A 12,268-nucleotide genomic window follows, 5' to 3' on the forward strand; every position below is an offset into this window, starting at 1 on the left:
TCTCACGGCCAGGGAAGTTCTGCAGATCCTGCTGCCCACCACTGCTTTGGAGAATCCCTTGGGACAACTCAGTTCTGGGTGTGGGGGAGCCCCCTCTGGGCCTCCCAGGATGAAGAGTGATAGGCTGCCCCAGTAAAGCCATTCCAGTCTCCTGGGCTGATGAAGCCAATGGGTGAGTCTGGCAGAAGCTGGCTGGACTCCTCATGGAGGAGGAGGCCTGGCTCACCCCAATCCCTCTTTTTCTGGGCACCACCGGGCCTAGTGACTGTGAATGAAAGATTTGAAACAGTTGGAGAGCAGTCTTTCAATTCTAAGAGTGGGTCAGGACTTTGGGGCTTTGGAGAGCCCCCTCTACACAGAACGTCTTAGCTCTTTACCTGCTACTTAGCTCCTGTCCTATCCTTTGTCCTGGGCAGACCTGTCAGAGCCCTCCTTGGTTTTTCCCCTCCACTCAGGGTCATACTCCATGTTTGTTGAGGAATAGAGAGTCCACACTAGGAGGCCTCCCTTCGGATCTCCAACTTAGACAGAGGAAATTAGGAGTACCCTACTTTGCCATCTAGGGGCCTCCTCAGGTCTTAGAGGCTACCACCTGGACCTCCAACAACCCCAGGACCTGCAAGCCCCTCTTCTTGGCAAGCTAGACCTTCTCAAGCCTGGCTCCTCTTCATAAGCAAAGCCACAATGAAATTCTGACCCCAGTGGTTGAGATACTTTCATCTCAATCATCACTCCTATTTATTCACATTGTCTCCAACCTCTGAGCCCCAAACCAGGGCATTATTTGAGACCTTGCCTCTCCCCTGCCCCAGTTTCCATGGTAGAGGCTTTAGTCAGGCTGTTCCTTTGCACTGACTGTTCCTCCTCTGGCCTCTGGCACAGGCATAGGAGCTTTAGCCCCCTCCCTGGCCCGGCATTCTTGGGCATGATGGACACAGCTGACTCAGAGCTGGCACCGGCTACTAGGTTCTGCCAGAAACAAGGGCTGGGCCTCTCTGTGCTCAGAGAAACCTGGCTGCTGCTCTGACCTGCCAGCCAACCCTCACTCACCCCCTCCTGTCTCTCGCAGGCTGGGAGCTACTCTGCTATTTCTGCTGGGCGTAATCCTGTGAAGAATAACTGTACATCTGTATGTGGAGGGGCTAAAGGAGGTACAGCAAGAGGCTCTACGCCCAACCACAAAGTTGCTGGCTTCTACTTCCTCTGCCCTCAACTCCAGGGCCCTTTGTGGGCCTAGCCCTGGCCAGGTGCCTAAATTACTGTCCTCAAAGCCCAGTTCTCAGTTGTCTCTGCAAGAGGCCCTGAGATCCAGTGACTCATTGGGCAGTGTGGCAGGCTTAGTTTGGGTGCACAAAGGGCCCCCACATGTCCAAAGACTAGTTCTCTAATGGAATTTTAGGCATCTCACCAACCCAACATCGCCATCCCCAATCTTCAGTATCTTTAGACGGTGGATTTGAGGGCTGGGGCTCTGGGATGACTGGAGACAGAAGAGAGAGGCCTAGTGTTAGTGTTAGTGCCTTCCCCTCCACCACCAGTCTCTCTGGATGCCTGGGGAGGGGGGACTACCAACCCAAGAATGCCAACTTTCAGGATGGTCAGGTTCCAGGAGCGCCTCAGGGCTGGCCCTGTCTACCCCTTCCCCATGAAACTCAAACCTAGACAAGCCTGAGTAGATGAGGTAGATCAGATTTATTCCGCCCCCTTCCTGTCCTTAGAGCCCTGCCAAGTAAGGCGCTAGATGAAGGGGCTGCTTAAATCTTGACTCTACAGTTTCCTATGAGACTTTGAACAAGTTACCTGAGGCTTATAATCAAGAGTGTAATCATCCTAAGAATTGGCCGAAACAATAGATGTTGAACACAGAGCACAAGTATCTTCTAGAACAGTGGTTCTCAACCTTCCTAATGCTGTGCCCTTTAATAGAGTTCCTCATGTTGTAGTGACCCACAACCATAAAATTATTTTCATTGCTACTTCATAACTGTAATTTTGCTACTGTTACGAATCGTAATGTAAAAATCTGATATGCAGGATGGTCTTAGGCGACCCCTGTGAAAGTGTTGTTTGACCCCAAAAGGATCATGACCCACAGGTTGAGAACCGCTGTTCTAGAAGGACACAAACTGAAATCCCATCTTCCCACAGCGATCCCCTGACTGGCCTTTTCTATAGATCCTGGGATCTACAGAGTCTAGCCTGAGGCTGTTAGTCTAAGGTCATGCTCTTGCTGCTTTCAAGGGCTGGAAAACCCCATCTGAGTTTCTTCCAAAGACCCAAGTCCAGATACATCAGGAGGGAAAATGAAGGCTCCCCAACCAAGGGAGCAGTTAGACGAAATCTGGGGTCCCCAGGTCATGTGGGGTCAAGTCATCTGGTTCTGGCTGTGCAGGGATGCAGGATGTCATGATGGACTATGAGGTTGCTGAGCCTACTAAGTCCAGGATAGTACAGGATTATATAATGTTACTTTTCCATAATTATCTTTGTGGGATTTTATTGTACATTCATTTGTGAATGTAATTGATATGTTTATTTCATTATAGACTAAGTCCCAATGCTCACCCCCATCCCATAGGCAGAGTGTAGTGCTTGGTGATGGGGGGACAGTCAGGACACTTGTCCTCAGACCCTTATCTGAGGGAGGAGGCACACTTAAGAAGGGTGTGAACTGAAGAAGATAGTTGAAACCTCCATTTGAAAACTGTTCTGCTATTTCACTTGCACACAACTAGTATTTATTGAACAGATACTGTGTACGGGCACTGTGCTAGGGGGAATCGTCAGTGAAAAAAACACACCAAAAATACTGCCCTCCTGGAGCTTAAATACTGAGGGAAAGAAAAGAGACACTATCATGAACATAAGAAATGAACTGTATAGTATTAGAAGGTCATAAGGAAAATGAAAAAAGTAGGGCAAAAGTGTTCAGCAAAGAGAGTTAAACTTTTAAGTAGAGTAATCAAACTGGATTTTATGGGGAACGTGACATTTGAGCAAAGACTTGGGAGTGAGCCAGTTAGAGATATCTGGGGCAGAGGATTCCTGAGGCAGGAGTGAGTCCGCTATGCTGGAGGACCAGCAAGGAAACCAGTATGGCTGCAGCTGAGAGAGCAAGGGGCAGTAATGGAAGACTCAGAGGTAATAAGGATCAGGTTCTGCAGGACTTATAAGGGCTTCCACTTTTATTCTGTGAGAAATGGGGGGATTTGGAAGGCTTCAGGCTGAGGAGGGACATCATGTAGGAAAATCCTTCTGGCTGCTGGAAGGAGAAGTTACATGGAAGGTCAGGGCTGATGCAGCAAGCCTAATGAGGAGATTCTTGAAATAAATAATCGAGGTCGGAGTGGATGGTGGTTCAGTGACAAGAGTGGAGGTCATGAAAAGTGGTAGGATTCCAGATCCATTTTGAAGATAGAGCCAACAGAATTTACTGATGGGGACTGTGAGAGGGGTCAAGGAGGGCTCCAAATTTGAGGCTGGGACAAATGGAAGGACAAAGTGCCCATTAACTGAAATGGGGAAGCCCAGGAGGTACCAGCATTCTATTTTGGGCATATTAAGTTCGAGGTGCCTTCAGAAATCCAAGGTGAGATGTCAGGTACACAATGGCTATACAAGGCTGGAGTTCAGGAGGGAGATGTGGGTTAGGGGTAAAATTTGTAATATGATTCAGAACATGTTTAAAATGTCTATGAGCTCTCATTTAATACAGATGGGATTATACTTTGGTGTGATTTTTCTGGAGGACAAGTTGACAGTATCTCAAAAACTAAATGTACCTACCCTTGGCCAAGCAATACTATGAAGTTGTACCAGAGACACATTATGCATCTATGCAAAGTATGCACAAATATGAACAAGGTTGCTCATTATGTCAAAAAAGAAAAAAGTTGCTATGGAACACAGTCAAAGTGACAAAAGTCAAATGGCAGGACAATACCAATGCTTAACACGACTGCATATGTGTTTTTTCTGATTAAAAAGATGGCTTTATAGATACAGGTGTTTGTATAGGCAGGAAAAATAGCTGGAAGAATATAGAAATTAATAATCTGGGTGAAAGAACTAAGAGGAGAACACTTTTTATTCTTTATGTATTGCTTTAATTTTTTAATCATAATGATACAGAACTTTTGATTTTTAAAAATAACAATTTTCTTTTCTTCTTCTTTTTTTTTGAGACAGAGCCTCAAGCTGTTGCTCTGGGTAGAGTGCTGTGGCATCACAGCTCATGGCAACCTCCAATTCCTGGGCTCAAGCGATTGTCTTGCCTCAGCCTCCCAAGTAGCTGGGACTACAGGCACCCACCACAACACCTGGCTATTTTTTGGTTGCAGCCGTCATTGTTGTTTGGTGGGCCCGGGCTGGATTCGAACCCACCAGCTCAGGCGTATGTGGTTGGTGCCTTAGCTGCTTGAGCCAGGTGCCGAGCCAAAAAATAACATAATTTTCAAAGGCCAAAAATGTGTGTGGGAACCCAGAGATAAAAAACAAACAAAAATGTGGTCAGTAGAACCGGTTATAAAATGAAAAAGGCAGCTCACAAGGAATTCCATTAGCTCTGGTGAAGTCTCCATGGGAAGAGCTTTGCAGAGTAGTTCCAAAGATGACCTGAGTCCTTTGTTAATGGTGCAAGGTTGGAGCCATTCATTCATTCAGCTAGCCAGAGAGCAAACAGAAAGTGAATGCCAGCATGGCAGAATCAGAAATGAATCCAGTTTATCAGGCAGAGAGATACTGGTAGAGGAAGGACCTAAGGGTGGGGCTAAGAGATGCACAGAAGAAGGGAGAAAGCAGGTGAGAGAGTTTGCCAGTCAGAAGGAAGGGGCACCACGTGCTGCTGAGAGCTCAAAGAAGATGACATCTGATGAGTGGCTATTGCCTCTGGACTGCAGCGTTGCTGCTAACCTTGGCCTGAACCATACCAGCTGAGTGGAGGGGATTGGAGCAAGGGGTGGGAAAGGTCAGGCAAATGCAGTGGAAAAGAGAGCCAGGGCAGGGCCTTCCCGAGCACATAGTCCAGGGTAGGGGCCTGGCTTCCCAGTGCTCAGGACAGAAAAGGTACTGAAAAGGACAGATGAGGGAGCCAGACCCAACTAAGAGAAGTGGAAGTGGCCCAGGTCTGTGAGCAAGCATCCTGGGATTCATCTCAGGAATGGTTTTCAGGCTGTAAGGTAAACAAACTCTCCTCAGGGAGTAGAAGGTGATTAGTTGTATCCTCTGTGAGCAGAAACCATGGTGTGCCAATGGCAATGGTCAATCTTATGTCAAGCTGCCGTCCTAGACAATTGCAGTCCTCTTCCCCATCTCAGTAGACGATATTATCACCTATGTGATAGCACACACAGGATACCTGGGAGTCATTCTTGGCCCCTCTTTCTCACCTCCCAGTATCTACCAGCAAGTCTTATCACTTCCACCTTTTAGATCCACCTCCAGCCCATTTCCCTCTCATCCAAGCTCCTTTCACCTCTTTCCTAGCCTTTCCACTCATTTCCTAATGAACCTGATTTCTCTTGCCCTTCAGCTATTCTCATAGCAACAGATTGTAACAGCATCAATCTTAGTAAAACAGAGCTGACCATGACACACCCCAGCTCTAGACCCTTGATGGCCTCCCTTCTGTCCTTAGAATAAAGGCCAAAGTCTTAAATGTGACCTAGAAACCCATTTACGATCTGGCCCTTTTCAATTTCAATCCTCTGCCCTCATACTCTTTTTTTTGACACCAGTCTCACTTTGTTGCCCTCAGTAGAGTGCCGTTGCGTCACAGCTCACAGTAACCTCCAGCTCTTGGGCTTAGGTGATTCTCTTGCCTGAGCCTCCTGAGTAGCTGGGACTACAGGCACCCACCACAACACCTGGCTTTTTTGTTGTTGTTGCAGTTTGGCCAGGGCAGCATTTGAACTCGCCACCCTCGGCATATGGGGCCAGCGCACTACTCACTGAGCCACAGGCACCGCCCTGCCCTCATACTCTTTAAGTTTCACTCCTTTCATTTTTAAAAACACATAATTTAAAGAAGTTTTTCTGAGCCGAGTATGTGTGACCAGCCTAGAGCATATGGCCTCAAGAAGTCTTGAGAAAATGTGCTTGCAGTAGCCACTCCTGAATTTCTTAGTCCCTCCCTCTCTCCCAGTTTTTGCACACCTGTGGCCCTTGCATGGCATGCCCTTTTTCTTTCTTCCCAGGTCACTCCTACTTATTCTTCTAACTTAAAAAACCAAACAAACCTGAGGTATAGTTTACATATAGTAAGATTCATCCTTTATTCATCCTAAACCACACAGTCCTGTGAGGTTTAACAAATCTGTACAGTTCTGTAACTACCATCACAACCAAGATAAGAGAATAATTCCATCACCTTCAATCTCTCATGCCCTTTTGTAGCCAACGCTAGTTCCCATTCCCCAGCTTCTGAAAATCACTTACCTGTTTTCTGTCTTACATTTTATTGAACGTCCTATAAATGGAATCGTTCAGTATGTATGCAGCTCTTTGGAACTGATTTTTTTGGGGGGTGGGGCTGAAGCGATTCTCCTGCCTCCACCTCCCAAGTAGCTGGGACCTCAGGTGCCCACAACAATGCCAGCTATGTTTTTGTTGCAGCCATCATTGTTGTTTGGCGGGCCCAGGCTGGATTCGAACTCACCAGCTCAAGTGTATGTAGCTGGCGCCTTAGCCTCTTGAGCCACCGGTGCCGAGCCATGGGACTGATTTTTTATAGCAAGCATAATGCATCTGAGATTCATCTATGCTGTTATATGTATCAACATCTATTTCCTCTTTAATGCAGAGTAGTGTCCCGTTGTATAGATATACTACAATTTATCCATTTACCAGTGGATAGGACATCAAAGTGTTTTCCAGTTTTTGATAATTGTGAATAAAGTTGCCATAAACATTTGTGTACAGGGTTTTGTGTGCACAAAGTTTTCATTTCATTTGAGGAAATACCTAGGGGTGGTACTGCTGTTATGTATAACTTTATAAGTAAGAAACTGCTAAACTGTTTTCCAGAGTTGCTGTACAAATTTGTATTTCCAAACACAATATGAGAATTCCAGTTGCTCCACATTCTCACCAGCAGTTGTTTGGTCTCTTTATTTACTAAAGTAATTGATTATTATGACTCCGAGTCTGGGGCTCAAGCGGCTAAGGCGCCAGCCACATACACCTGAGCTGGCGGGTTCGAATCCACCCGGGCCTGCCAAATGATAACGGTTGAAACCAAAAAATAGCTGGGCGTTGTGGCCGGCGCCTGTAGTCCCAGCTACTTGGGAGGTGAGGCAGGAGAATTGCTTGAGCCCAGGAGTTGGAGGTTGCTGTGAGCTGTGATGCTACAGCACTGTACCAAGGGCGACAGCTTGAGGCTCTGTCTCAAAAAAAAAAAAAAAAAGGTAATTTATTATTATTTTGCCATTCTACTAAGTACATAGTGGTATATTACTGTGGTTTAATTTCCACTTCCTTGATGACTAGTGATATTGAGTCTACTCATTCTTTTGAATCTCTGCTTGGTCTTCATTTGTTCCAATAAGTAACGGCTCACTCCACAGTCTAAGTTCCTGTCCTCTGTGGTTTCGTGACAATCAACATTTAGCTTCACCTTGGCCTTAACCCACTCATCCACAGTTGTTTTACCTTCCCTCCCTCCCTCCCTAACACACACACACACACACACACACACACACACACACACACACACACGTGTGCCCCTGAGGGCAGAAGCAGAATCTTAGTTCCTTTGGTATCTTTGGGTCCCAGCACAGACCTGAAACACAATCTCCATACGATAAATATTAAATGAGTGAATAAACAATTGCTGAACAAATTGGATAAATGCACGTAGGTAGTTAGGCACAAGGTTTTGTAATCGAACTGGCCAGGCTGTGTCAATTAACCCTTTCTCTGTCCCTGCCTCGCACTTAGTAAGCTTGCCTTCAAACCGCGGTAGTGGGTACGCGAATATTTATGACGACGCCACTGACGACGCGATGCAAAAGGAAGGCCCGGGAGGAAGGGAGGAGCCGGAAGCAGAAGTGCAGCCGGGAGTCAGCTGCGCCTTAGTTGCCATGGAGACCAGAAGGTCTAAAGGGAAAGGGTCTGCTAAGGCCTCATCCTACGAATATGTGGAGACAACGTGGGCGTCAACCTCGCCTTCAGCTGGGTCCAGGAGCCCCAGCAAGCCCTCCCATGCCTACTCCGAGGGGTACTACTATAGCTTCGCTAGCAGGCCCAGCCGCTTCGCGCCGTTCTCCGAGCCGCAGCTGCTTCGCCTGCGCCCCTCCTCGCGGCGCACCCAAGACATCTCCCACTTGCTCACCGGTGTCTTCCGCAACTTGTACTCGGCCGAGGTAATCGGCGAGGACTTGAGCACAAGCCTGATCAAGGCCCGCGGCGGCGAGAATGCTGTCCACCAGGCGTTCGTGGATGAGCTGCAGCAGGTAACGCGGCCCCGGAGCCCCGCGCTGCGGTTGTTGCGGGGGACCCAGCGGCGCTCAACGCCTGTTGGCATCTGTGAAGGCCAGGCTCGGTCTCGGCCTCCGGGGATGCAGCTAGGAAAGAGCAGATCAAGTTCATGCTCCAGTGGATCGTGCTGTAGTGGAAGGACACTATTCACACACGTATCTGTAACACTGTGTTTGGTTTTCCATACACACACACGTTAGATATTGCATATATAATTAAATGAAACAGCTGGGGCAGACAGCTGAATTGTTGTTTTCTGGAGGTGAGAAAACTGAAAGTCATCCCCTTTTAGGGTATCTTGTATCACAAATCACAACCATAACTGAGACACTCATGCCCAGATTTTAGAAAGCAACTCTAGGACAGCAACTCTTGCTTCCTCGTCTGTACAGGGAGGAAACCAGCCGGCTTGGGTCCTCTGTGGAGTCTGCCTCTGCTGGCCAGACAGCTGTCGCCTCTCTTAAACTTGAGAGCACTCTTCCCCCACCTCAATCCCTTATCCCGTTTATCTCCTGCCTCCCAGATCTTCCTTTTTCTTCTGTGCTCCATGCCATCCTCTACCTGCCCCATAAATGATGTGCATCCCACTCCAGACCTTCATTCATTCCTTCATTTAACACATTTGTTGAATGTCTACTATGTGTTGTGTTCTCTTCTGGGCTGTGGGATTCAGCAGTGAATCAAATGTGAATGTGCAGGCTTGCACGCACAGCCTGTCCTCTGTAGCTTACTATCTAACTGGGGGTAGATAGACATTAACAAAATGCATATCTGTATGATCTGTAAGATACTGATGGGACAAGTCTCAGTCCCTGCCTGGTTTATAGGCTTCTTGAAATCCAGCCAGGGTCCAGACTGTAACCTTCTGCACTGTTCCTCCTGGCCTACCATATACTCTCTGCTAAGATTTCAGCCTACCCAGGCCACACCTTGTCCTTGAACTTCTAACTCACAATCCTGTCATTCACATGAGCCAGAATATTGTGGAGCATTATAAACCTATAAACCCAATGGCTGGTCATCCAGTTCATTAGATTCAACCTCCATAATATCTCTTCCATGAGTTGCCACTATACCAGGGTCTGAACTGGCAAATAGAGTCCCTCTTTTTGGAAAAAAAGGGAAAAAAAGATTTGGATTTATTTAAAAATAAAGGTAATATTGGGTGGCGCCTGTGGCTCAGTGAGTAGGGCGCCAGTCCCATATGCCAGAGGTGGTGGGTTCAAACCCAGCCCCGGCCAAAAACATACAAAAAAAAAAAAAATTAAAAATAAAGGTAATACATGTTCATTACAAAAATTTCAGAATGCAGCCTGATGTATGTGGGTACTCAATAAATATTAATCTTTCAAAAAAAAATTGCAGAATGCAGAAAACCTTAAAGAGTAATCCTATAGAAAAAGAACTTTGCCAAGATAGCTTGACTTTATCAATTATGATATATCCACTGTGGAATACTATGAAGTTGTTTAAAAAATGAATTATACCTATATTATACACAACTAGTGGCCATTTATTTTTTATTTATTTTTTTAGAGATTCCAGGCTGAAATGCAGTGGTGTGATCATAGCTCACTGCAGCCTCAAACTCCTGGGCTCAAACGATCTTCCTGCCACAGATTCCTGAGTAGTTAAGAATGCAGGGGAGCAACACCATGCCTTGCTAATTAAAAAAAAAAAAGTTGTAGAGATAAAGTCTCACTATGCTTCCCAGGCTGGTTTTGAACTCTCAGTTTCAAGTAATTTTCCTGCCTCAGCCTCCCCAGTTGTTGGGATTATAGGTGTGAGCCACCCAGCTGTCATTTATTAATTTAGCAAAAGAGTCATAAAACAATGTTATGATAATTCCATTTATTACAATACTACTATATATGGACGGGAAAAAAGCTGAAAAGTTTTTTTCTATCATATGTTAATAATGCTGTTAGGGGGCATTTAGGCTTTTATTTGCATACTTCTATATGTATTGTCTGAACTTTTACAATGCACATGAATTAGTTTTATTATTACAAAAAAGGAACTTTGAAAAGAACAGGCCTCTGTCATTCCACTTCTGTGATTCTACTGTTCTGATACTTATACGCATCTGTCCTTTGTCCTCTTTCCTCTTTACTCTCTCCTCATTTGTCTGTGGATGTCATGATCATATGACCATCTATACAGGACTAGAATTCATTCTCCCTGAGAGAAATAATAATTATCATTCAATATGGAGTGTCTCTCTTGACTGAGTTCTCCCATGGACAATCTCCTTGGCTGCTGCTCTTCCCCAGCTCCACCTATAGAAGTAATGTATAGTCTAATGATTAAGGGCAAATGCTCCTGAATGGTAAGTACATCCTGGTTCAAATCCTGGGTCCTGGGCTCAGCGCCTGTAGCTCAGCGGCTAGGGCGCCAGCCACATACACCAGAGCTGGCAGGTTCGTATCCAGCCAGGGCCTGCCAAACAACTATGACAACTACAACCAAAAATTAGCCAGGTGTTGTGGTGGGCACCTGTAGTCCCAGCTACTTGGGAGGCTGAGGCAAGAGAATCACTTAAGCCCAAGAGTTTGAGGTTGCTGTGAGCTGTGATGCCATGGCACTCTACCCAGGGTGACAGCTTGATACTCTGTTTCAAAAAACAAACAAACAAACAAACAAAAATCTTGTGTCCACATACCCCCTGTGTGACCTTGGGCAGTCCTTACTTATATATGCCTCAGTTTCTTCCTCTATAAAATGGGGATAATAGTAATAGTAATATCCACTCCATAGGTTTAAGTCAGTACAGTAAAGCATTTACAACATTGAGTGTTTACACCATGGTAAGTACTTGGTAAGTGATAGTTAGCTACCTCCTTTTGGCCTTCATTATATCCTCATTCATATACTATCATAGCACTTTTTTTTTTTTTTTTTCGTAGAGACAGAGTTTCACTTTATTGCCCTCGGTAGAGTGCCGTGGCGTCACACAGCTCACAGCAACCTCCAACTCCTGGGCTTAGGCGATTCTCCTGCCTCAGCCTCCCGAGTAGCTGGGACTACAGGTGCCCACCACAACGCCCGGCTATTTTTTTTTTTTGTTGCAGTTTGGCCGAGGCTGGGTTTGAACCCGCCACCCTCAGCATATGGGGCCGGCGCCCTACTCACTGAGCCACAGGCGCCTCCCTATCATAGCACTTTTAGGATTCTATTTCACTTATTTATATCCTTGCCAGGTCCCTCCTGCTAAAATGTAAATTTTTTGTAAGCAGAAACCTTATCTGGTTCATATCTCTCCCACAATGTACATGGTAAATGTACAATCAATATTAAAAGAATGACTAAATAGACATCTGAGGCCCCACCAGCTCTAGATACAAGCAACACCATCCCTTGTACAACCTTTCATTTTTTTTGAGAGATGAGAGTGTTACTGTATTACTCGGCTGGCTTCAAACTCCTGAGCTCAAGAGATCCTCCTGCCTCAGCCTCAGACTCAGCCTCCCAAGTAACTGGAACCACAGGATCGTGCCACCACATCCAGTGAATACAGACTATCTTTCAAGCTGTTTTCTGCCTATAGAAGCCTGAACTAGTTACTGGCTGGCTGATTAGTCAATCTAATTGTCTCGAGGAGTATGTTGGACATCCAGGGTGGACTCCCTGGGCTCTGATGATATGACAGAGTTTGGGATGCAAGATGTTTCTTAGTAATCAACACCTATGAAGGGAAGAGAGAGAACAGGATTGAGCCATGGAGGATGTTGAACTGTGATGGGCACCCAACAAACCTTGGAAGTGCAGCAGATTGCTCTGGAGAGAGTATTGC

The 12,268-nt window shown here is 46.1% G+C and overlaps 1 protein-coding gene across 7 annotated transcripts in view; it reads left to right on the forward strand.

Annotated features, from left to right (window-relative positions):
• The first annotated feature begins 8,063 nt into the window (after positions 1-8,063).
• Positions 8,064-12,268, forward strand: part of DLEC1 (DLEC1 cilia and flagella associated protein) — a 94,587-nt gene continuing 90,382 nt past the window's right edge. For 6 of the 7 annotated variants that reach the window (XM_053600856.1, XM_053600853.1, XM_053600855.1 and 3 more), the window contains exon 1: positions 8,064-8,450. In XM_053600856.1, coding sequence (XP_053456831.1) covers positions 8,079-8,450 — 372 coding nt within the window. In that variant the 5' untranslated portion in view covers positions 8,064-8,078. The remainder of the gene's footprint in view (positions 8,451-12,268) is intronic. The other variant, XM_053600858.1, reaches the window with a different exon arrangement.

The sequence above is a fragment of the Nycticebus coucang genome, chromosome 8 (genome assembly GCF_027406575.1).
Source record: "Nycticebus coucang isolate mNycCou1 chromosome 8, mNycCou1.pri, whole genome shotgun sequence".
In the NCBI taxonomy this organism is placed as follows: Eukaryota; Metazoa; Chordata; class Mammalia; order Primates; family Lorisidae; genus Nycticebus; species Nycticebus coucang.